Source organism: Typopeltis vanoorti, chromosome 5, assembly GCF_054136105.1.
Source record: "Typopeltis vanoorti isolate ZY-2024b chromosome 5, IOZ_Tvanoo_1.0, whole genome shotgun sequence".
NCBI lineage: Eukaryota > Metazoa > Arthropoda > Arachnida > Uropygi > Thelyphonidae > Typopeltis > Typopeltis vanoorti.
This window is the reverse complement of record NC_143553.1, coordinates 69,976,646-70,001,660: the sequence shown is the minus strand read 5'-3', so window position 1 is coordinate 70,001,660 and position 25,015 is coordinate 69,976,646. Positions and strand designations below refer to the sequence as shown.

The window sequence follows — 25,015 nt, the reverse complement described above, 5'->3', positions numbered from 1 at the left end:
TCCATAGAAAGGGCACGTTATACAAGACTTAGATCACATAGAAAAAGTAAGGTTAGGTTCCGAAATCGTTTTTTTTTTTAATTATATAAACAACGACATATCCAACAAAAACAATATTTTTATTTAATTCAGGTAATTCATGTAAGTTAAGAAAAACTATGAGACAAATACATAGTATAAAATTACAAATTGCACAAATGTTTTAGACACAACAAAATAAAGTGCATATTTTAATCATCATCACCGTCTTCAGAAATAACATTTCATAGATGTTCTTTAAGTGGCCGCAGGTTGTCACCACTTGAAATCTCTTGGACATCATTTGTATAATTCTCATTGCATACTTCGGCTGGTTTAGTCATCAAGAAGTCAGTAATAAGACCTTGTTTACCACTAGGCTGCAATTTTTTTATTAAGTTCATGATATGGCACTAAACAAATATCCAATTGTCTCATGAATTTTCCCGAGCGCTCCATTGAGGGATCATTATTCGTAAAATAACTTCCTACTTTCTTGCCAAGTCCAATTCTTCTGCTAATTTCTTTAAATTGAATTCTTTAATGAATTCATCAGAATCTTCAGGAGAACTTTCCCCGCCATCTATTAAATGTACCAGTTCCTTCTCATTTAAATCTGTTTCTCCATCAATCAATTCCCCAATTTCGTTTTCAACCATATCTCAAAAGCCCTCTCCACCAAAAATGTGTGCAACATTTATTATACGACGTAGCTCGGCATGGCATTCACTGGAGGTACGAAATTTTGTTCCAGAACAGCTTCAGGCCATATATTTTTCCAGCATGCGTTCAGTGTAGAGGTTTGTAATTCCTTAATGGACAGAGAAATAATTTTTACACAATTCAATTTCGAAAGCTCTTTCTACGCTTGAGGCAGTGTCATATTTGGATTAGATTCCATTTTTCCCAAAATTAATTGAAATGTTCGCCGAATATAATATGACTTTAATGTTGATATTATTCCTTGGTCAAGTGGTTAAATAAGTGAAGTAGTATTAGGTGGCAAAAAAGTTATTTTAATATTCAGATGGCTTAAATTTGTTGGGTGGCCTGGTGCATTATCTAAAATTAGTAGAATTTTGAAGTCCATATTCTTTTTCTTTGTGTAACTTTCTACATCGGGTGCAAAACACTTGAAAAACCAATTTTCAAACATGCTAGCTGTAATCCATGCCTTTTTGTTGGCCTGCCAATAAACAGGTAGGGTGGACTTGTTGAGCCCTTTCATCGCACGAGGATTTGCAGATCAGTTAATAAACATTGGTCTTGCCATGTAATCACCTGATGCATTACTACAAAACAGTAGAGTAATTCTATCTTTGGAAACTTTGAATCCAGGAGCTGATCTTTCATTTTTTGCAATATAGGTGCGTTTTGGCATTTTTTTCCAATATAACCCAGATTCATCCGCATTGAACACCTGGTCTGCACTGTAACCACCTTCTTTAATGATTTTTAAAAGTTCTGCTGGTATTTCCGTGCAGCTTCAACATCTGCTGATGCTGCTCTCTGGATTTTATGATTATACAAAGAAAACCACTTTTTAAAGTTTTCGAACCAACCCTTACTGGCATAAAATCCATGCTGAGAGATTTCTTCTGAAGAATCTTGATCAAGTTCTTTTAAATGTTTATAAACTTTGAGAGTTTTTTTGCTTAATAAGGTGTCCATCCAAAGGAATTTTCTTTTGAGTGCAATCTTCTATCCAAATCATTAGATTTCTCCATTTTTTTTCATTAGAATATCGCGAACACGAGCAATGCGCTTTGTACTTACCGTTGACCCAGCAATAACACTTTCTCGGATTTTATGTTCATTTTGTTTGATTGTTCGAATTGTTGATTCAGTTAAATTTAGAGTCCTTGCAACAACTCCTTGTTTTTCTCCAATTTTCAACCGATCCGAGATTTTAATTTTTTCTTTGAGAGAAATGAATTTCCTCTTCAATCTTGGTTTTTCCCCTCTCGTTGCAGTTTTAGTGGCCATTACAATAAAAATAAACTTTTACATTAAAAAATGTATCACATATGTATGTAACTCACCAGAAAATAAACTGCTCAGCTTGAGAATAACACACTTATGATTTTAAATGTGCTTTACTGGCAGAAAATGAAGACAATTTTCAACAATAAACACTTTATACAGTAAACCCTAGATGGCAAACCTATGGCACTCGTGCCAGAGGTGGCATGTCTGAGAATTTTGCTGGCATGTCAACGATTTACAGGTGATGTCCTTTTATATGCTTATAAATTATTCAAGTTTTTTTTTTTAATTGCTACAATACGTACAAACTGAATTTTTACACAAGACAGCAGCTATAAAGACGTGCATACGATTGGTGCGGTATTAACAAAAGATTGCGTGCCCCAAAGACAAAAGCAACTGACAAGTGTTGAGTTGAAATGCTAATTCTCTTCAATCGAATTCCATAACATCATTCACTATTAGTTTTAACACATTCACAACAGGGTGTCATTTATTGTTCCGATGGAACTTCTCATTACTGACTGGCTTAACTCGCACAAACATTTCAACCCTTGGTTGAATTTTATGGCTTTTTGGCAGGCAAACTCACACATTCATTATATGGCATGTTTCAATTCTTGGTAGTCTTTTTTTTTAAGTTAGCCTTTATGATCTGTCATAATGACATCGAGAATTTCAAATGCAATAAAACAAACACTTATTTCATAATTGAAAAATTGGACAATAGTTTTTAGTTAGATACTTGTTTCGGTGCAACATATGGTTTTGCTCAAGTCTATACAGCATAGTTTCTGCAAGAGGGGACATGCAATTTATTAGTTAGCGCTGTTTTTATTCCATCTGTCTCTAATTGCACTATTTGTTGAAAATGACACAGACTGCAAAAGCCTCTGTACAGTACCTTATTCAGTGATACAATAAAACTGAATTCGATACTTATAACTATTTGCACGATATGGGCAGACACAAATTTAATGAAGATAAAATTTGATTTTTAAGTCCCGCAGTGAAAAATATGAAAAAATAAATAAAGGGTTACTAGAAATTGTAGACTGCGCTATATCGAAACTGCATTGAACAAGGGACACTACAATTTGTAGACCGTGTTATACGAGGGTTACCTGTATACTAAAAATTCACCTATTAATTTCCAAAAACTCAATAAATCAGAAAAAAAGTAACGAATTTTACAGGAGGAGCTCCCTACTCTAATACTCTTCATTGCGGTCTTTTTCTTGCCATTCTGGTATCCATCACCAGTTTTACTAGCCTTATCTCTGCCATTCTGTTTACGTTACTATACCACCTTAGATTGCCTCTGCTCATACCTCCTTAAATGTTAACAATATCAAGTTACTTTCAGATATCTTAATTTTTTATAATATGATTCCATCTACTCATCCCCTATATTTTTCTCAGGATTCTCATAGCTTTGATCTGAGAGAACTGAACTGAATTTGAACTGAAAGAGTTGATCAAACTCACAGATTCATAACTTAAAATCAGTAAAATATCTTGTAGACCTAAACTAGGTCTACATGACATTTTTAAGCTATATAAATTTATAAATTTATATATAAATTTATATATAAATATATAAATTTTAAGCTATATATAAATTAAATGGATATTAAATCCAACATAATTCCAGAGCCGAATACAGAAACTATAAAAGTTTCGTATTTGAAAGTTGACCAGAGAGCTTGTGGGAATACATTTGCTGCCATATTACGAGTTGCCCTAGCCAAACCTAATAGCAAGCATGCACGACGAAGCACCCGTATATTCGCCTACTATTGGTCCATTTTGGTAAGGTTTCACTGGTCTGACAGCTGTTTCAAACTCATTGGTTTTTGTCAGAGACCAGGCAAAAACTCTCAGTACTAAGGAACTCGAAGCATTAGAGAGATGTATTTTCCATAAGCGAGCTCGCAGTCAGTAAAAAGTATTTGCTAAATAAAGAGTCAAAAGGCTTTCAATTCGGTGATGCAAAATTATACAAGTTAAGTGGATATTAAATCCAATAATTTCAGAGCTGAATACAGAACTTGTGGGAATACATTCGTCACCATACTATGAGTTGCACTAGCCGAAAGAAGTTTTTTGCATTGGTAAGGGTGACTTTGCCAAAAATAATAGACATCAATGAGACCTGTAGAAGGATATGATCACTGGGATAAAATGTATTATTATGTGACACCTGCAGGGAGTCCAAAGACTCATCAAGGGAGGGCATCTACTCTACAACTCTCCATTTCCACCACTCCACCAACCTTCATCATCTACACCACCACTAGTATTTTCACAATCGCAAACATCCATGCCCACAGCAGGATTTGAACCTGCTGCCTTTTGGCTGGAGAGCGGATACACTCACCACTCAACCAACCAGGCCAGCCGAATAATTAATGCCAGCACCCTCCCAAGTACTAACTGGGCTCAGATTTGCTTAACTTCAGTGATCAGACAAGAACTAGTGCTTTCAAACGGATCTGGCCATTGACAATGTAAAGATATTATTTTCAGGAGAGAGCAGAGATAACAGTAAACAGGACTGCCATGAATGGAAGCTTGGTAGGAAGACAGCAGCAGGGTATGGGAGGAAGTGTATTTAACTTATATATATAATCAACCACACACATCTAAATACAAAAGAGGTCACAAAACCTATAACACAACATTGCTGCTTGTCGACAAATGGTTAATGTGTTTCTTGAAGAACTGGAGTCTTATTCATTGCAGAAAATGATGTTGGAGTGGCTGTTAGATAAAATAAAGGAAAAGAATGAGAAGATAAATAAATTTGAAGCTTAACTGTTCAGGGTAATTGACCAGCAGCTACCCATGTTCTTACATGATTAGAGGAAAGTGGATGATTGGTGGTAGCCACCCAATCACTATCAGTTATGTCCATTGACAAATAGGATGGCCTCCATAATTTCTACTTTTTTTTGCTTTTCTAACCCAAATATCTGCTCCAACAGGGTAATTGAAATAGTCCAAACCCAGATTCCCAACAGTCAAAGGAAATTCAGTATGTTGCAAGTGGCTTGAAATCTAACTGTAGTCTATACTGAGTAGTATAGACAGCTGCAAAAAGACCTTCAACAAATCCAAGCCGAGAAAACTTGCTACACCACTGATGCAACTTCTCCCTATCCATGTTTATTAAATCTCTCTCACAGCTGCAAAGATGGAACTGACCTCCTGGCATCATTCTTTTCCTCTAACTCCTGCACTAATAATCAACACGTATCATGTCTTTGCCAAACAAGCATAGATGCCAAAAAGTCTTCTGATGCTGTTGTTATTCACCCCATTTTTCTTGAAACGTGCTTCAAACTAGTACCCATCCTGTATTGTCTCTACGTTTCACACTTATCTGGCATCAATCCCACAGCATGGAAACAAGTCTAATATATTCAACCTATTCCAAAGAAAGGATACAAAGGGGTTGCCATCAAACTATCGCTACACTGCATTCGCATCAGGTCTTTTGAAAAATAATGGAGAAAGTTGTCTCCAAGAAACTCCATCTCAAAGCCCACCAGTTAATTGGTAATACGAATTCCACTACAGATCTCCTTGCAACATCACCCACCAAGAGACACAGGCTATGGAAACGTTTGGAGAAACCCATGTGGTTGCACTGGACATTTCCAAAGTATTTGAACGAATCTGACACAAAGGTAATCTTGCCAGATTATCATTTTATGGCTCCCTTTCTTCAGATTTCCCTCATCACTCTGTACTTTCACCCATTTATGAGATTCCATATCATAAATGATCTCTTATCCTATCCACAGTTTTGCTGGTGACAGTACAGTAGGCCCCCTGTATCCACGGGGTTTGGTTCCATCGTCTTCCGCAGATACCTGAAACCGCGGATAGTAGCAAACCCTATATATACTATGTTTTTTCCTATACATAAATACCTATGACAAAGTTTAATTTATAAATTACGCATAATAAGAGATTAACAACAATAACTAATAATAAAACAGAACAATTATAACAACATACTGTAATAAAGTTATCTGAATGTGAATGGAATCTTAACAACCTTAGATGTGTGTAGCTTTCTCCCCCTTTGCAATGAGTTGCCCTGGTGTCGGACAATCTCTGCGATCAGCTGAACTGTCTATTACTAAAAGAAAGAGCCATACGGCTTCATTTCAGCGATGTCAAATTACATAAGCAAATTGGATATTAGATCCAACATTATTTCAAAGCTGAATGTTTATAGAGATTATGAAAGTTTCGTAAGTTGACCTTTCGTATGTTAATATCTTCAGACCAGGGTTGACAGTGAATACTGGGGTCCTACTGTACTTCCATTCCTCTTTTTGACAAACCTTGCAGTGTGCTATCCCAAGCTACAAGATCTTCCATAATCAGCACCTTAAACCTCAATATAAATCCCAAATCTGCCCTGCTTCAGAATAGTATTCTCATATAGGATGGTACACCAAAAACCTCTTTAAAAATGTTTACTATCCTGAAGAGGGCTGCCTGGTAAATGCAGACATTCCATTTCTGCCTTATGACTTCTGTTTCACAAGTTATCGTGAGTGCTGTTCTGCTGAGCAGGTCCACTCTCCCTTAAACCTATAAACACATGGGTAATATGTGTGTGTGTACAATAAAGTGCTAATCACTTTACAGTCCACTTTACAGGATTAAAAAAATATTAAAGTAATAAAAAAAAAATGGCCAAGTAGTCATTTTTTAATTGTAAAAAAGCCTAGTTCCTGGTGTAATCTAGTTAATACACCCCCAAATTTTAGCCTTTGGCTTTCTTCAGAGAACAATTCTGAATGGAACATGTATTTTGGGAAAGCTCAATGGCCCGATGATGTAATTTATGCATTTAATGGGTTTAATTTTAAGCTTGTATTCTTTCACATGACCTCTAATTACTCATCTGATGTGGATTAATATCACAATTATATATTATCAACATGCATGAACACAAACACACAGCTAATATAAACCAGACAGAATTGAGGCCCATTATCCTTATAAATGATATGACTACATTCTGGAAATCACAGAAGTATTTGCATCCACCCAAACAAAGCCCACTACACATAAAAATCTATGTTCCAGATACTTTGGGCTCACTTCAGTTTGAATAGTGTCCACTTTGTATTCCAAATTATAAAAAATATTTGGTCCCTGTTATATTGAATCTTTCATCCACTCAGTGTGGAAGGAAGATATAGTTCTCAAATCCTTCAGCAGCACCATCAAACCTGCTATTTTTTTTTTTGGTTTTGATAACTCTTCAATTTCATAAAACTCAGTATCCCTCCCAGACCATTTACAGTATTGTTTTATACATAGATTAAATTGCACTAGACACAGAGCAATGTGTTCCACTTGTCTATCCAATCCAATTTATAGTTTAAGCACTAATTGACCATGTGGTAGTCAACGAAATACTCTTACAAAATCCCAAATAACCTTAACATACTGGAGAACAATTCCAATTCACTTGTAATGGTATTATTATATAAATATATAATTTTCATAAACATCTCCATTGCAAACTAAAACTACTTTGGTTACATTCAAGCAGAACTTAACTCTTAAAAACACAAGAATGCATATGACAGGGGTGGGTGTTAAAGAACAACGAAGCATGGCTGGAGCACTGTCAGTAGTAATACCAACAACGTTGTTCTAGTTCAATCCATGTATCTCAACATACACAGATATAAGTTCCAGGACATCGTTTGTTATGGTAGTTGTTTCAAAAGGATTACAGAAAAAACTTTTTTCATTCTGCTCTTTAAGAGATTCTTTAACTTCTTGAAGTCTTTATTTTTTCATGCTTTTGTTACTCAAATCCATACGAAAATGTTAGTAATACTGCTGTTTTTCTTCTTTTGTTGTTTGAAATCTTGAAGGATCAATAATTCTGAACTTAATTTTACTTGGTTAGTTTTTTAATAATAATAGTAAATAAATTACAACAGATATCTTTGAAGGATCAATAATTCTGAATTTTACTTGGTTAGTTTTTTTTAATAATAATAGTAAATAAATTACAAAAGATATCTAACACAATCTATGAGGCAGCTACAGTAACAGTGATTGTTTCTATATCAATTATTACTTTGCATTATGTTTACTAGGAGATAATTGTGCATTATTCATAATTCTGCATAAATTACATGTACACAGTTGAAAAATGATTTAAGATATATTACCTACAAATATTTTGATTCACATAATGTGAATCATCAATATAATACAGTTTGAAATTTAAAAAAAATGAAATGAGAATGGAATCTCTCCTTATGTGCAGTCACAAGACAGCCAGGTAAAAATTAATACTATTAGGATCAAATGAAGTGTGCATGCATGTAATGAAAACTTATATAATTAAACACTATAATTCTTAATAATAATTTCTCAGATTTTTGTCATGGAGAGTGCATCATTACGGTTGAGATTTGAATGCTGCAAGAGGATTTTAAAACTTTCTTTAAAGAGATACTCATATTTATGAAAACATCTATGCAGTAATTTGACATCATGCCAAAGGATCCTGTTGCTAGTATTAGTTATCCAGTGTTCTGCTAGACTCAATTTATTCTGTTTCTTAGAAATAATGTAGAATGGATGTGCAGAAAGGCATATAGAAACAGATCAGCCTGTTTACCCAAGTTAGAATAACTTGCAGTTGCATGGGACTGGATAGACTCCGGGTAGCAGTAGAAGCAGAATTTTATCTTTTGGAAATGGTATCATAGAGCTAACTGGATTAATAGGTTTGAAAGTTGTGGAAATATTAACCTAGAGAATGAGAAATGCACTCTGAAATGCCTTGAACATATGGAATGGCAATTTTGTGCAAGTATTCTCTTCTAATAAAGGATGAGAAAAAATGGTTAATAAGCTTCTCAATTGTTTTGTGATTGTAACCATTGAGAATGGCTATTTCTTTTTGAAGTGGATCAGACAAAGGGCAGATAATATGAACTCTTGAAAGAAGTCGTTTAATTTTTTTTTATTTTCAAACTGCATTACACTGATGTTGATCTATGATATGTGAAGCAAATTATTTGTAGTTAATCTATCTTAATTAAATAATTTTTCAACTAGTAATTGCATTATTTTAATTAAATAAAATTAGAAATCACTTCATGCTAATAGTAAATATGAAATTATACCATATATCTATAATAATTAGTATTAACTACTCTTGTAAAAATCAAAATTTTTATATTGTTTCAATCAGTTTACAATATAACCCTAAAAAAATACACATTATATATTTCTGACATTTTCACAAGTGTAATTAATGAAAATTTTTAGTGTTCTAGATTAGTTTGTACAAAAGACCTCAAGTCCTCTCATTTCTGTCACCTGACATAACTGACAAGTGAATTCTACAATGATAACTGCACAATAACAAGTTGCATGCTATGTATGTATGATTTCCTCTACTTCGTATGGGATCATATCTCACACTATGTTCTTATGTATGAAAATGCTGTTTATCAAATTTCTTTCCTCAGTGACTGCTACAAAAATCCTTTCTTATACCAAAAGTTGCCTTTTCATTACTTCATTTGTGTGCAGTTCCATTGATATGGATGATAAAAATTGTAATCCTAGTGTTTAGGCTTATATGCTGATTCTCCAGCATCATGTTGTTTAAGGAATTTAACAATGTATTTGTTAATAAATAAAATATTTACTTATTTCCTATATTTCACGAAAGTCAAATTTGCATCATCAGGGATTAATACACTTGTATTAGACACATTCATGCACACTTCAGACTCAATGTAAAAGCCTCAACACTAGGATTATAATCATCCATGGAGATATAGTCACATGCAAGGCCCACAAATTTGTTAAGTTAAAATTGAAACTAGTGAGAGAACTCAACATGCTAGCCCTTCCTTAAATGATGTAGGGATAATAAAGTCATCCCCAATTGTGTTAAATTAAAACACCGGTTCCATTCCAACAAGGCACTCCATATTTATAAGCACACTAGTTTCACCCTCCTATGAGAGAAAATTGGCACTTTCCATGACACTGAAATGCAAACCTTTGGACAATCCTTGCACATCTTGAACACATCGGCTGCCAAGAAATTTACAAAAATAAAAAGTCGGCATATCAAAAAGTTCAAAAATTTAACAAAAAAATCACCAATGCCTCCAAGACAACCCAAAAACAACATGATTAATCTATTCGCCACTGTCCTCTGAGCAGATGTCATCAATGCACTCAGCTGTGGCCAAAACTTTGCCATCACATGCAGACACATATCAGCTAAAGATTTCATGATCCAGATTGAGTGTGAAATCTACAACCTTCCCAGCAGTGAAGCCAACAATATTAGGCTTGATGTAACTAATGTGCTAGCACAGGCAAAACCTCCTGAAAGCAACCTACCTAACAGAGAATATAAAGCCCTTCTATATTTAAGAAATAACAAAAAAATAATAATCCTGAAAGTGGACAATGGCAATGCTACTGTCATTTTAAACCATATGGATTATTTTTAAAAAAAATAACCACCCTTCTTAAAGACCGATCCACCTACTAAATTATGACCCCATCGACACAGATTACAACCATCCATAGACTACTAAAAAAATCCTACTTCCTAGCTGCCAGACATAATAAACTAAAACCCTACAATTCCAGACCTCCCCCCCGTATTTATGAACTTCCAAAAATCCATAAGAAGGATGTACCTCTGTACCCAATTTTAGATGTTACAGACTCGCCCACCAACAAACTATGTATAAACGTTTAAGGTAAACCAAAATTCTTTTCCTGTACTATTGGCAATATGTTGTCACTATCAGAAACTCAGCCCATTTTAAGTCCAGTATAGAAGACCTCACACTCTGCCATTCTGACTTAATGGTCAGACAACCAAATAGATCCCTAACCTTCACAGTCCTACAGAAAACCCACATGCACAGGTAGATACATCCATCAACAGTCCCATCACCCCTTCCCCCCAACAATTTGGAACTATAAAAACCTTAGTCTGCCAGGTAAAATTATGCACTCAGCATAGAACTCACCCACATTTAAAAAAAAAAAAAAACCTTTTTTTGGCCAATAGCTACACCTCCCACCAAATACGAAGCATTTTAACATCATGTACCCACACCGTCGTCCCTGCCCCAAACATAGATTACAGCAAATCTATCACCATCCCTTGTATCCATGGCATCTCAGAAAAGGTGGCCAAGATATTAAAAAAAAAAAAGCACAATCTTGAGACCACCTATACACCACACAAAAAGCTAGCAGTCCTGATCTGCTCCCCAAAGACCAGATACATCATCTGTATATCAGAGCACCAGGTTTACATCCGTTTCCACCACTATGGCTGCACAGGATCCAGTGGAAAAAAGCCACCTTACTCCACCAAAGCAAATTCAAGTTTAAGAAGCTTTTCCTTGAATCAGCTGCAGCTCTTACCAACTATCCCAACATAAATACACATGGTTGTATCAGACTCCCCCAAATATGGGAAACCTTCATCCGCAGACAATCAGTCAGCCCAATGACTAAGAACACCCAAATGAAGCCAATAGGTGGAATAAGACCAAGTCTTCCTCTATCTCTCCTGTTTTTTCATCTTTCTTACCGAAGTGTGCCTGCATGCACGTCTGATACAAGCATATTAATCCCTGATGATGCTGATTTGACTTTTGGGAAATATAGGAAATAATTAAATAATTTTACATTAATTTCCTTGAACAAGATATGATGAAGATAGAAATTAAATTATTTTAGTTATTTCCTATATTTTGCCCATGTCACATAAGCATCATTGGGGGAAACAATACACACGTAAAGATGTGTTTGAGACAAGCAATGAAACAAAGCAAGGCCTAAAGTCTTAAACTCTGCCAACTAGTGGATGTGATTGAACCTTCTCTGCTGATGGTCTGAGTGTTTCCCAAATGTGAGGCAGTTTTTATGCATCCAGATTTTTCAAGGTACAATGGTTATTCAAGACAGAATCTTTCATATTCAGTTCTGTGAAGCAGTTTGAACAGTAATTCTATCAATGACTCAGAATGGCAAAGCACAGTCTAAGAAGTGCTGATAAAAATTTATGCATTCAAAGAAACTACATGCTTCTGCAGATTCTTTGTGTACCAGTTTTTTCAATCACTTCCATATTGACTGGATGGTGCTAGCCCTTGTTGTTATCCACGTCCCAAATTGATTAACTTTTTTTTAGTGGTTTAACCTTTAATCCGAATCTTAGTTTAAAGCAATTCTTCAGATACTGAAGATGTTTATTAGAAGACCAGGAAATAATCAAAATGTTGTCTACATAGACAAAACCTGCATAGGCTGTAGACCAGATAATATCACTGATGGCATCTGCATCCACTTGACTCCTCCAAGTCTGGAAGGCTGTCCTCTGAAGATATCTCATAACTATAATGCAGATTGAGAGATGAATAAACTGCACCCCACAAAGTTAGTCAATCACTTCCAGTATCCTTGAGAAAAGTCATTCTTTAGAATTTTTTAAAATTATTATTATGAGCGAATAATAATTAATAAAAGAAAAAGAAGCCTGTGTATATGCAATATGAATCTCTCATAGTTGTGGGGGGGGGGGGGGGAGCCAAACTGGGAAAGAACATGGTGCGTGCTTATATGGAGGATCCCAGAATGCAGCAGGGATCCTCCATAAGACCAAATGCAGACTGATACCAATCCCCAATAATTTGTTTTGCTTTTACCTGATAAATGGTCAAAATAAGTCACCAAGAGTTACAGTAGATTGAGAGAAATCTATCAGAGAAATCTCCCATATTTATAAATACAGTTCTTTGCAATTGCATCTTAATGCAGCTTGTCTGCACGGTTAGCCTAGTAGCTTTGCAACCATATGCCTGGGGAAGGAGTGTCCTGGGTTTGATTCTTGTTGCCGATGTGAGGAGCTTAAGGATCTTCCTCAGCCATAGCCAAGTTAACCGGTCTTGGGCGTGGACAGCAGGATTTTTTCCCCAAGTTTATCTGGGGTTTTTCATCCCGCAAACAGGCCCCATGAACACACGGATCTACAGCCATAAATACTTAACCCCCCATGAGGAGGGCTCAACTCACCCCAATAGGGACGGGGGGAGAAAAGGGAGGAAACTCCATATGAATAAATAAAATAAATGCAGTTTGTAGTAAGAAGAGATATAATTAACTCTATTTTTAACCACATAATTCTTTTTCTACTCAGGTCGAACTCCATCTCAGGTGCTCCACTTTATATTTCTAACTGACGAGGTGTTTAGATCAAAACTTATGTTTAACTTTCCAATTTTCATCTTCCCATATGGCAATGTTATCTGCTAATTGAGAATATGAATAGCAAATGAGAGAGTTTTCACCTACATATAGAATCCTACACCATTATAATCTCAATGCCACTTTTAAACCGCTAATAAAATTAAAAAACATATTCAACTCCTTGAAGGATCCTCTCCTCCTAGTGGCACATCCTGGAGGAGAGGATCCTTCGAGTTTATTGCATCTACTGCACCTGTAACTTACGTTATATTGGTGAAACTGGACGTACAATTCCTATACGTTAAAAAAAAAAAAAAAAAAAAAAAAAAAAAAAAAAAAGACATTAAATATAACAATTTGGGTGAAGCAGGCCTCTCAGATCATGCTCTCAACCCCCTACACCAAACTGATTGGAAAAGTACCTGCTCTTTACATTATACAAAAGCCTGGTATGAAAGAGAATTTAAAGAAGCCTGTGAAATTCTGATTAACCACCCTAATCTTAACAATAATAGTAGCATAAAAATACCAAGAATTTGGTATTTTTATGCTACTATTATTGTTAAGATTACTGTGAATTAAAATTACTGTGAAAAATGGCACATATTCAGGCTGCTTAGTATCTAGCATACTTTAGGACTTAAAGCAATTTTCAGTTTTTATTGGAAACTGTTCCATACCAATTAGTTGAAATTTATATGTATAATCAGTTTTTTTATTTTATTTTATTTTATTTTATTTTATTTATATATATATATATATATATATATATATATATATATATACATACACACACACGTAGGCTGTTCAATAAGTAATAAGACTATATTTATACAGAAAACAGATTACCTTTAATCGTCATCATTTACATGGTATTTTTCGAAGTGACTACTGTGATGATGCATTTGTCCCAACGTTGCATCCACTTCTTAAACACATGTGAGAGTTCTTTCAAACCCGCCTCCGCAGCTTTTACACATGCTTTGTTGCTTTCGAAATGGCGGCCTCTTAGTGGTTTCTTGAGCTGAGGAAACAGCCAGAAATCGCATGGTGCGAGATCAGGACTGTATGAAGAGTGTGGTAGGATATCTGTGTTGTTCTTCTGCAAAATGTCCACTACACAACCAGCAATATGTGGCTATGCATTATCGTGGTGCAATAAGAAGCCATTCTTCAGAAATGGACGCTTCCTTTTGACGTGCTTGATGATAATTGCTGCTGTGTTGATCATTGTCTCTGTGATGGATGTTGAAGGTCTTCCCTCACGTTCAAGATCTTCCACATTTTGCTTTCCTTCCTTAAAAGGTTTATGCCAGCGAAAAACACTTGCCCTCGACATTGCTTCATCGTAGAAGACATTGCTTCGCGTATCATGTTAAAAGTGTCTAATGCCGATTTTTGCAAACGCACAAATTAAATCGCATAACGCTGTTCCAAGGATGCTTCCATTTCGAAGACTGGTCATACCTCATAGGCGCGCCAATGAGCACTTGCGTTTAGTCACGTGACATTCTGGCACATCAGCCCGTATACACCACTATCAACCTCTTTTGTTAATACATACAGTAACATTTCTTTATTCTACAGAAATTAATATTGTGATGAGTGGTTTTGCCACAGTGAAATTAGTCTTATTACTTATTGGACAGCCCATGTATATATATGGGGTGCTTAAGGGTCAAAGTGGTATAACTGAGAAGAGACCAGCAGGACTTTAGGAAAACAGTAGCTTCCACGCTTCGTTTCTCATTTGCTGTTATGTAGTACTTGCGTGCACGTGTCTTTATCTTAAGTTGCCATGAAGATGGCAACGTGACGCCGAAATATCGGAAAGTATATATTAAAGTTCATTTAATTTATATTTCTATTAAGTATTAATTATTATGTTTAACCAGCATATAAGCCTTTCTACAAGAATCAAGCAATACTTAGTCGTTATGAGTGGTAAGTCAGCAGTTAGAATTGAAGGAAGTACCGTGTAGATTGTAGGTTTAATGTTAAATCTAGTATGAGACAAGGATGTACATTATTCCCTCTGTTATTATCTATATGGATCACATTATGAAGGAAAGTGGTATTAAACATCATATCAAAACTGGAGATGTTAATGTCAGCTCTTTGCTATGCGGACGATATTATACTTCTAAATAAATCTGCTACAAGTCTGCAAAATTCCCTGACTAAATTGAATAACTGTTGTAATAGATATGGTATGAAGGTCAACAATAAAAAGACAAAGACAATGAAAATAGGCAGAATTGTTGAAAATGTCAACTGTTAAAAAACGTTTAATTTTCTTGACCAAAAAGCTCTGGAAAGACTTTTAATGGGATTATATTGATCAAGTGCATATAATAAACAACTATGTTATACCAACTAGTTTCACCAACTAAGGCTGTTGGCATCTTCAGGGTACATAACTGATGTAAGGCACTAAAAAGTAGAACTGTTACAAACTATAATCAACCGATTCCAATTATATTAAATTAAACAAAGAACAGAGCACGTACAATACATGCATAGAGCGTGCATGATATCACTTGTTATTTAGGAACATTCTGTAGTTGGCACTGTAATTCAGTTCTGGTGAGTTGAAGGATCTGATAAGGGTCTTCCAGATCACGGGCAAGATTAGTCCTTGGTTCCTGTTAAGGTTTTGTATACAGCGGGCAACTGTTGTGGCCTCCTTAAAAATTCGGGAGCGGAAGTCCTCCTCCATGTAAGGAATTGTGCTTCTATCCCACTCTATGGTATGGTTCGTTCTTGAGAAATGAAAAGCTAACCCCGATTTTTCTTCTGTTATTATTGACGTCACCTATGTGTTCTTTTTGCCTAATTTCAAGGCTCCTTGAAGTTTGGCTGATGTAATTCAAGCTGCACGAGCAGGGTATGTTATAAACTCCAGCATATTTGGAGATAGGAAGGCTATCTTTTGGAGATCTTAAGAATTGTCCAATTGTTTCTGTGGGTTTAAAGGCCACTCTTATTTTATGTGGTCTAAGGAGTCTAGCAATCTTATTGGAAACTGTCCCTAAGTATGGAATGACGATGGTAGAAACATAACATATATCATCTTGTTGTCTTTGTCGGGATTCAGAGAAAAGTATCTTGTGGACAAGTCGTCGAGGAAATCCATTCATGGTTAGTGGATATCAGGGATAGTTCTTCCTGGAGGTCTTGTTGATCTGTTGTAAGGAGAGAGGCACGGTTCTTCAACATGTGTACAATACTAAGTTTCTGAGAAATGTGGTGGCAGGAAGTGAAATGTAAATAACATCCTGTATTGGTCCAATGTCAACTGTGTTGTGAATGGAGAACCTGTGGAACAAGTAAAATATTTCAGCTACTTAGGCACACTTTTTAGTGATGATGGTAAATTAAATATGGAAATAGACAACATAATCAACAAAGCGGGTATGGTAGGAAGTCAATTGAATAAATTCATATGGAATAAGAGAGAAATTAGAAATGAAAAAGATTAAAGCCATGAACAGATGGCATTAATGACAATATATTAAAAATGAGGATATTAGGAAAGAACTTGACATTGTCAGCATCCAGGAATGTATTAGCAGAGCTAATCTCAGGTGGTATGGTCACTTGACATACCACCTGACAGACAGAATGTGCGAGGAAATATTAGCAAAACATGTTCTCTGCTGGGTTGGCAGGAAAACGACCCAGAGGAAGACCAAGATATAGGTGGATTGATACGGTACTGAGTGCCTTAGACGATAGAAATATAAGATCTGATAATGTTGGAGTCTTGACAAGTAATAGACTGATTTGGAGGAAAATTATAAATAGGAAGTTAGTAATGATGTAAATTTTTCATGTAGTAACTATTATATCCTGTACACCCCCTTGAGGATACATGGCAGGAATTTGATAATGATGATATATATATATACAGGGTGTTCGGGATAAATTTGACATATTTATAATTAATTATATTTTTCCGTAAGTTACATGTATTAACACACACTTCTCTTCATTTAAAAGTTTGGACCCTTCTTCATTCATATACAAGATGTCAGAAAGGATGGATAGCTGGAACCCACCTAAATCATGGAAGAGAATAACTTGTATCATGATGATTCGTGCCCGCCATCAAAATAAGGATATTACGACTGCTGCCCAATGCTCCCTGAATACAGTAAAAACAATCAGGCATGAACTAGAGACTTGCAATGGTGACTACGAGGATGTAGCAAGAAGAAAGATCCCTAGCAGACGATCTGATTGCGTTCGTACAGCAGAATTCCTCGCAAATCTGCAGGAACAGGTGTTGAAGAACCCTGGCATTGGAATTCGGGCTTTGTTCGTGGAGTTGCTAACTGTAGTCAAGCCCTGGATAACAAGGGTAGCCAATGGTAGGCCGTATGTATGGCAGCAGGATTCGGCCCCTTGCCACACCTCTGGGAAAAGTCAAAAATGGTTGTCTGAAAATTTCTACGACTTCACCATTCCAAATGTTTGGCCTCCAAACTCCCCAGACCTTAACCCCATGGATTATTTTGTATGGGGCGCAGTTGAAAAAGACACCAATCGCACTTCCAGTAATACAAAAGCCCAGTTAATGGATAAAATTAAAACAGTTTTTGCGGCCCTTCCCAGGGAGACTGTAGCATCAGCTTGTTCGAGGTTCCGAAGCAGAATTGAAGCTGTGATCGATGCTAATGGTGGTTATTTTGAGTAAATCTTGTTGATAGTATTGTAATTAACTCTGCCTGTAATGTTTTTTTGTCAATTCATTAAATTTAATAGATACAAAGAAGATTTTCTTTTTCCTTACGAAACTGTCAAATTTATCCCGAACACCCTGTGTATATATATATATAAACATGTTGCTCTCCAGCCCAATTTAATTTTGTAACCTAGCAGATAATAATAGGACTCCAGCTTTAATGTAATCAAGTTTTTTTTTTTTCACCAGAGGTCAGGCCAATAATTGTAACGGTTGGTCAGTAACTTTAGCAAACCATGTAGATTGTAGTTCAGCTTGTTCCTCTGCATATGTGTGTGTATACTCCAGATGATGACCTTGATATGAAGGTCGAAACATGCAGTGTTCATTTTGGTTTATATTAAACTAAAGTTTTGCACTAGCACAGTAGTTGTCTCCACAATTTTCCATAACGTATTCTGATCTCCGTGTAAGCATGAAAGAAAGGATTGAATGACTTCACTATACTCAACATCATGCAGTAATCCTAGCATTGTCAACAATGCAAATAACATGCCTATTTTTAAAAACAGAATGGACAGCTTCCCCTCTTTATTGCCAGCATGTTAAGGTGCATACTGCTTGAACATTATCTTGTGCAGGGACTACACACACACACACACACACAAAATAAAGACATTTGCACGGGATAAAATACAGGGGGTTTCAAAAGGGTGTATACAACTTTTCAGGAGAACAGAGACTAACTCGCAAGACATACAAAAGCTGAGCAAGTGTCATAATGTAGTGAAACACATCAATTTTGGTCACGTAACTTTATTACCAAATGACAACACTAGATGGTGTAATACGTCACACCATTTGAAAATGGCAACTTTCGATGGTGCAGGGTGAGCACATTGTGTGTTTTGGTTTGAGAAAATGAAGTCTGCAACCCAAGTTCAGAGGAATTTCTGCACACAATACGGCAAAGAACCTCCTAGTAGACACACGATCTACACGTGGCACAAGAATTTTCTGGAAACAGGCTGTTCTGTGTGTCATCCAAGGTCAATGAGAAAGTTGCATGCTGCCAATGCTGTTGTGGAGGAAGTTCGGGAAAGTTTCCAGAGAAGCCCTGGAAAGTCAACCAGATGGGCATCTCATCCAATTGGAATTTCACATGCAACTGTGTGGCATGGTTTACAACAGCATCTACATTTAAGGCCATACAAATTTACTCTCGTAAAACATTTAAAGAAAGATGAAAGATATGCCAGGATTTCTGTATGGAAAAGGTTAGTAGGATAGAACAAAATGAAGACTTTAGGACACTATCGTTTTCAGTGACAAATGCACTTTTTACATAAGTGAGCAAGTAACACAACTGCAGAATTTGTTGAAGCAAAAATCCACATGCCATTGTAGAACATGTTTGTAGCACCCCAAAGGCTAACATTTTTTGCACCATAAGTGTATTGACCCTTCCTTTTTTTTAGTCTACCATCACTGGTGGTGGTGTATATCTCGACATGCTACAAGGGTACCTAATACCACAATTAAGTGATGATGACCACAACTTTCTACAGAGTGATCAGGTGAACATTTAGAAATGTTAAAATATCTAAATGAGTAGATGGCAAGGTGTTCACAGTTTACAGCTGTGTACACCTTGCAGTCTCCTCAATGATTAACCTATAAACAAAAAACGTACTTAATTCCCTTATGACAGAGATGTTGAAATGTGTAATAACTGGTCTTCTGCCTGAATATGTTATACTTAAAATTACCATTTTGTTGCAGTATTGACCATTTTCTTTATTTAGGGCATGTGGCTTTCAAAGCTTCGAGACACAATGGATAGGTGGAAACGAACCCTGCAGAATACAGTCTTTCGTAATCAGAGGACTTCAACAGCCAAATAATGGAGGGAAGACCTCAAATACCATTTGGACCAAACTATACCATTGTGCCATAAGTGCCAAACCAAACCCTAAGACACCCTTGGTTATACAACTGCTAGTAAGAGAGAACGTGAGAAATTCTGTCATGCTTTCGTCTGTATGCAGAACAAGCTTCCATTTCTCCAGCCTGATAAAGAAATAGGAAGAGATAAAGAGTATAAAAGAATATTGGGTGTATAAAAGCATAAACTACTAATAGCTTAAAATGGAGCCTTACTGCTGACAATCCGTCATCACAGACTAACTTGCATCTCAAGTCCAGTAAGACAAATGAATTTTATCTGTCTACATGTGCATTGCATCTTGAAATTTTCTGTGAGTATTCCACAAAATCATTACTCTTACAGCTATGTACAAATATTCTACCATTTGTTCATGTCATAACTGTTTATTCCTATTCCTGTGCATCAGACTACCAATCTTCAGTAACAGTATAAAGAATACACTGGTAAAGGTGTAACCAAATATTTTCGCATGTTGAATTACAGGAGAAAAAAAAATATTCTTAGTAAGGTGACCGGGATTAGCAGAGTAATCACATTGTTGAGAAGCAATGACATAGTAATGATTTAAAAATAAATCCCATGGTAAAAATAAAGAACCTGAATTTGACCAAAATCAGTAAAACTTTCTTAAAAGACTTACTAGTTAATCTGATAGCACTTATAAAATGTACAATTTATAGAAAAGGGGAAATGACTGCATGCTGAATCACCAGAAAAATGTTTTGTTATGTGTGCCTTTATACAGTTTTAGGATGTAAACTATACCTCATACTCACTTAAACTCAGAAATGACATTGTTTAACAATTTATAATATTATGAATATAGCTAGAACATGGAGATAAAATGAGCAAACTATTCAAAAGTAACTTGGCAGTTTAAATGATGTACAACTGGAAAGATATATGGTGCTCAGTAACTTCCTTTCCTCTCTATATATGTGCAATATTTTTTTCTTATCTTTAGATGAATAAGTTTGTTTTGGTAAAACAAATGAAAACTTTAGCTTGCAATATATTTAATTGTTATGATGCTTACATTTTCTTTTTTGATTATTTCAAAAAAGCAACTTTTATTTTGCAGTTGTACTATTGGGCATTTGGAACATGGAACACTTTTTTTATACTGTCCCATGTTATTTAAACCATTTTCCCAAAATAATATACCATCTTGATCATTCCTGAAAGTTCTTTCTGGCTACTTAGACTGGTACATGTTTATATCAAAATATGCAGAAATTGAATAATTCCTTAATTTGTATTAGTTTAGTATTGAATTTTCGAAATTGATAATGTATCTCTGCATTTGAGAAGTGTGCATAACAAAGCCAGCAATTCTTTAAACCCCAAAACAAGCATAGTCTATATTTAGACAATAAGACCTTAAGGTGTGCCCTTATTAGCTTACTATTTTAGATTTCTTACTATAAAATTAAGTTGTTTAGAAAATGCACTGAAATTTCTTTAGTTATCATTCAAAAATATCAGCATCAGACCATGTCATGCATCATGGAAGTAACTAGACACTATTAAATATATCAAATTTTCAATATGCCATGATCATATTAACTTTTCAAACTCTAATTAGTAAAAAAACATCCCAAAATAATAGCTATGAATCAGACAAGACAATTTCATATCCAGCTATGATAGCTCATTACTTAAAATTTACCTTCACAGTTCATAAAATGGGATGTCCAAATTGCAAGAATTACAGCTTTAAATTTCGACATCCCATTTTATGACCTGTGAAGGTAAATTTAAGTAATGAGCTATCATAGCTGGATAGCAGCTGAAATCTAAACAAGTATATTTACATTGGATCGTTATATAGTATAATAAATCAAAAAATAAACAGAAGTGCTGCTATGGCAAGAATTGCTTTTTTTTTTTAATAACATCCATGTGAAAGCAATCAATCCCTCAAAAATATTACAACTCCCCCCCCATATCTTCCAGTTTCTCACAAATGCAGCATTTTCACTTAAAACACCACTCTCTTTCTAATTATTACCTACCTTCAATTCACCCCCCCCCCCCCATTCCAGTGATATGTATGAAATACAATGCTCTACTAATGTTGAAGCAAGTTGCAGGATTCTTTGTTTTAAAATGAACAGTGAAGATCATAATTATACATGACCTACACTATTTGCCAGCCGAGTTAGTGCAATCCATTCTCCAATCAACAGGATGCGGCTTGAAATCCTGCCATGGACATATATACCTGCAGTTGATTTCAGGTGGTAGATGAATTTTATCACCCAGTGTGAGATGCCTGCCCTGCTTATTGTACTACCATCATCTGTTCATTATGTGATAAAAGCTGATATAGCCTACGGAATCCCATTGAATTATGCTATTTATCTTTTAATTATTGATAAATTATATAAATGAAAAACCAAGTCTTTCTTTTCTAACTTAACTTTGGTTTCCCTAGAAAGCAAAACGTAAGAATTTTCCATGTACACAACAGCAAATGAAAGGTAAGACAATGTCCATTCTGCAAGGGCTGAACGATAGTTTATGTCATGCCCAGCCGGAATGTATTAATGGATGCACTTTTACAATTTCCTGAATAGTGAATTTTCTTTGGACCACTGATGCAGTGAAGGTCTAGCTGGGACTTACTGGTAGTTTTAATGAAGGAATTCATCATGTCTGTTTTCTATAGTGAGAGTTGACTGTATGATAGATGAAATTATGGCGTACAAAGCTAGGGAAATAAGTATTCTAAAATGCGAGATTATGTAATTCTAAATGGTAATAATAATGCACTACCAAAATAAGTTTTTAGGAAAGAAACTTTGTGTTTGGTATTGTGGAAGGTTGCAAACATATAGCGCTGTGGATGAGCTAAAAGGATTAGTTAATCTAGAACCCCTGCTCTAGAGACCAAACACAGAACTTTTTTTTTCTTTTCAAAGCATTTCAAGACCTCCAATTTAGAAAGAAGCACAAAGCAATGAAATTCATCTACAACCTGAAGCCACTGACAAATGTTCGTGCCACATGGCATGATGATGAACCCACAATGATCCTATCTCAACATTACAAAAAAAAAAGTTTTTTTTTCCCACTTTTCATTGTGTTTTTACAACTTCATAAGAATATTTTTTACTTTCTCTTCCTGTCATTAAAGTAAACAAAACTTTTAAGAAATTACTAGAATGAGGTACCAAATATTTGAATACAAATGAAGTTCACAAGCAAGGAGGAGAGCAATTCCTGTTTCACTAATTTTTAGATGTGTTTTCTCCATTATACATCACAGGAGTGGTAATCAACATCTAAGCATCCTAATCCTGTGGCCTCCTCTCTTTGAGAGGGTTGCAGCTGATTACTAGGGAGGTATGATGCAAGGTGGTTTCCCGTTGCCTTTCTTGCCATAAGTATATTTATGACTGTAGCCATGTGTGTTCACGGGACCAGTTTGCCTATTTAAGCATTCACACCATACATTTTGCTAATATTAGTATATCATCAATATTTAAAATAAAATAATATATGATAACAGCCTTCCCATTTTCACTTGCGTGTACATACACACACACACACTACTGGAAAAGAGAACTTTTCCAGCAAACAAAAAAACAAAACAAAAATAAAAAATAAATAAAAAGCAATGGACCAAAAATATTCATGCATTGAAACAGTTTGAATTGAAAAATATTAGTCTATTTAACTAAAAATCAAATGATAAAGAGATACTGGGATTATATTAGTCTACTTATATGACAAATTGCAAAGACATGACAAATTATAAAACCAATAGCTGAGTCAAAGTATAGGAAAAATTCCTTTAGAAAGTTGTGATCTTCTAATCCTCTAAATATTTCAGAAAAACTTCAACAGCATATTATAAACATGATGCATACATATAATGGTAAGAAGCTTGACATTTGTCAGAAATACTTTCTTATTTATATCTCTCCATAATGAAAAATGTAGCAATAAAATCATTCATGCAGATTTTTTTTATATAAATTTGTTTACAAAAAACAATTTTTTTTATCAAAAAGCTCCTATACAGCAGCATTGGTATAAAACAAGTAAAGCAGAGATATTTAATTCTTGAGCCTTAGAAATTCAGCTTAAGTTAGCTGCACACTTCTCCATGACAGAAACTAAAAATACAAACCAGAAAAGCCAGTCATTAAGGACTCTTGGATTGTTTCTGTACTAAACAACAGAGAAGCAAAAACATTTTGTAGACAAACTTAATAAATACACTTCATTCTTAAGCATCTAAAATTTAACCCTCCTCTCACAAAAACAAGATTAATATTAATATAATGCATATGATTTTCAGACTTAGTTTCACTTTAAATGTTATACCTGGGGTACATATGAATTTAAAACTAAATGGGGGAGATGGGGAGGGATATAAAATGGCACAACAGTTGAGAAGAAAAGTTAATAAAGCCAAGTAAACTGTGAAAAGGAATAAAATGGTGATTTTTTTTTCCCTCCCACTTTGAACATTTTGTGAACAAGTCTTCCTGTGATTAACCGCAATTTTACAGGAGAACTTTATTTATTGTTATGAAGCTATTGTGATATTTATTTTATGATGTAAATCCACTGTTGTTATACTGGTCTTAGACTAAGTGTCTCTCTCTGTTGAACATGTTGGTTTAGTGATAGATGAATGTGAATCAAATGCATCAAGCCAAAATTCAGATTCTATATTTTTGAAAGCAGCTATCTTCTCTGTTATTTCAATTGGTAATTTTTATAATGTAAATAGATGAAAGTATACTTGTTCCAACTTTGGACAACCTCCTGTTTGTATTATAATGAAGTTTGACTGTTTTGTGATAATGTGCGAAGAGAGTGTTGATTACATGTAAACATATATTCTAATAAAGTGTGATTCTCTAAATATTTGTCTTTTAAATAGCAACAAATGAACTTCAAATAAATACTCTCATTTGTAGCCATACACAAAACATGCACTTTTGGCGACATGATTAATATAACTAATTTAAAAAACTAATTACATCAAGTGAGCTTATTATAAAGACCATAATAAGCCCTCTACAAGTGCTATAGTGAGAGTCTACTGTAAATGTTGTAGG

General features: G+C 35.1%; 1 protein-coding gene across 1 annotated transcript in view; it reads left to right on the top strand.

Moving 5' to 3' along the window:
• LOC150106510 (pleckstrin homology domain-containing family G member 7-like) overlaps positions 1-24,799 on the top strand; it is a 280,061-nt gene extending 255,262 nt beyond the window's left edge. Inside the window, exon 18 of the mRNA XM_090393016.1 lies at positions 19,795-24,799. Within this exon, the coding sequence (XP_090249142.1) occupies positions 19,795-19,893 (99 nt within the window). The 3' untranslated portion in view covers positions 19,894-24,799. The remainder of the gene's footprint in view (positions 1-19,794) is intronic.
• The last annotated feature ends 216 nt before the right edge of the window (positions 24,800-25,015 follow it).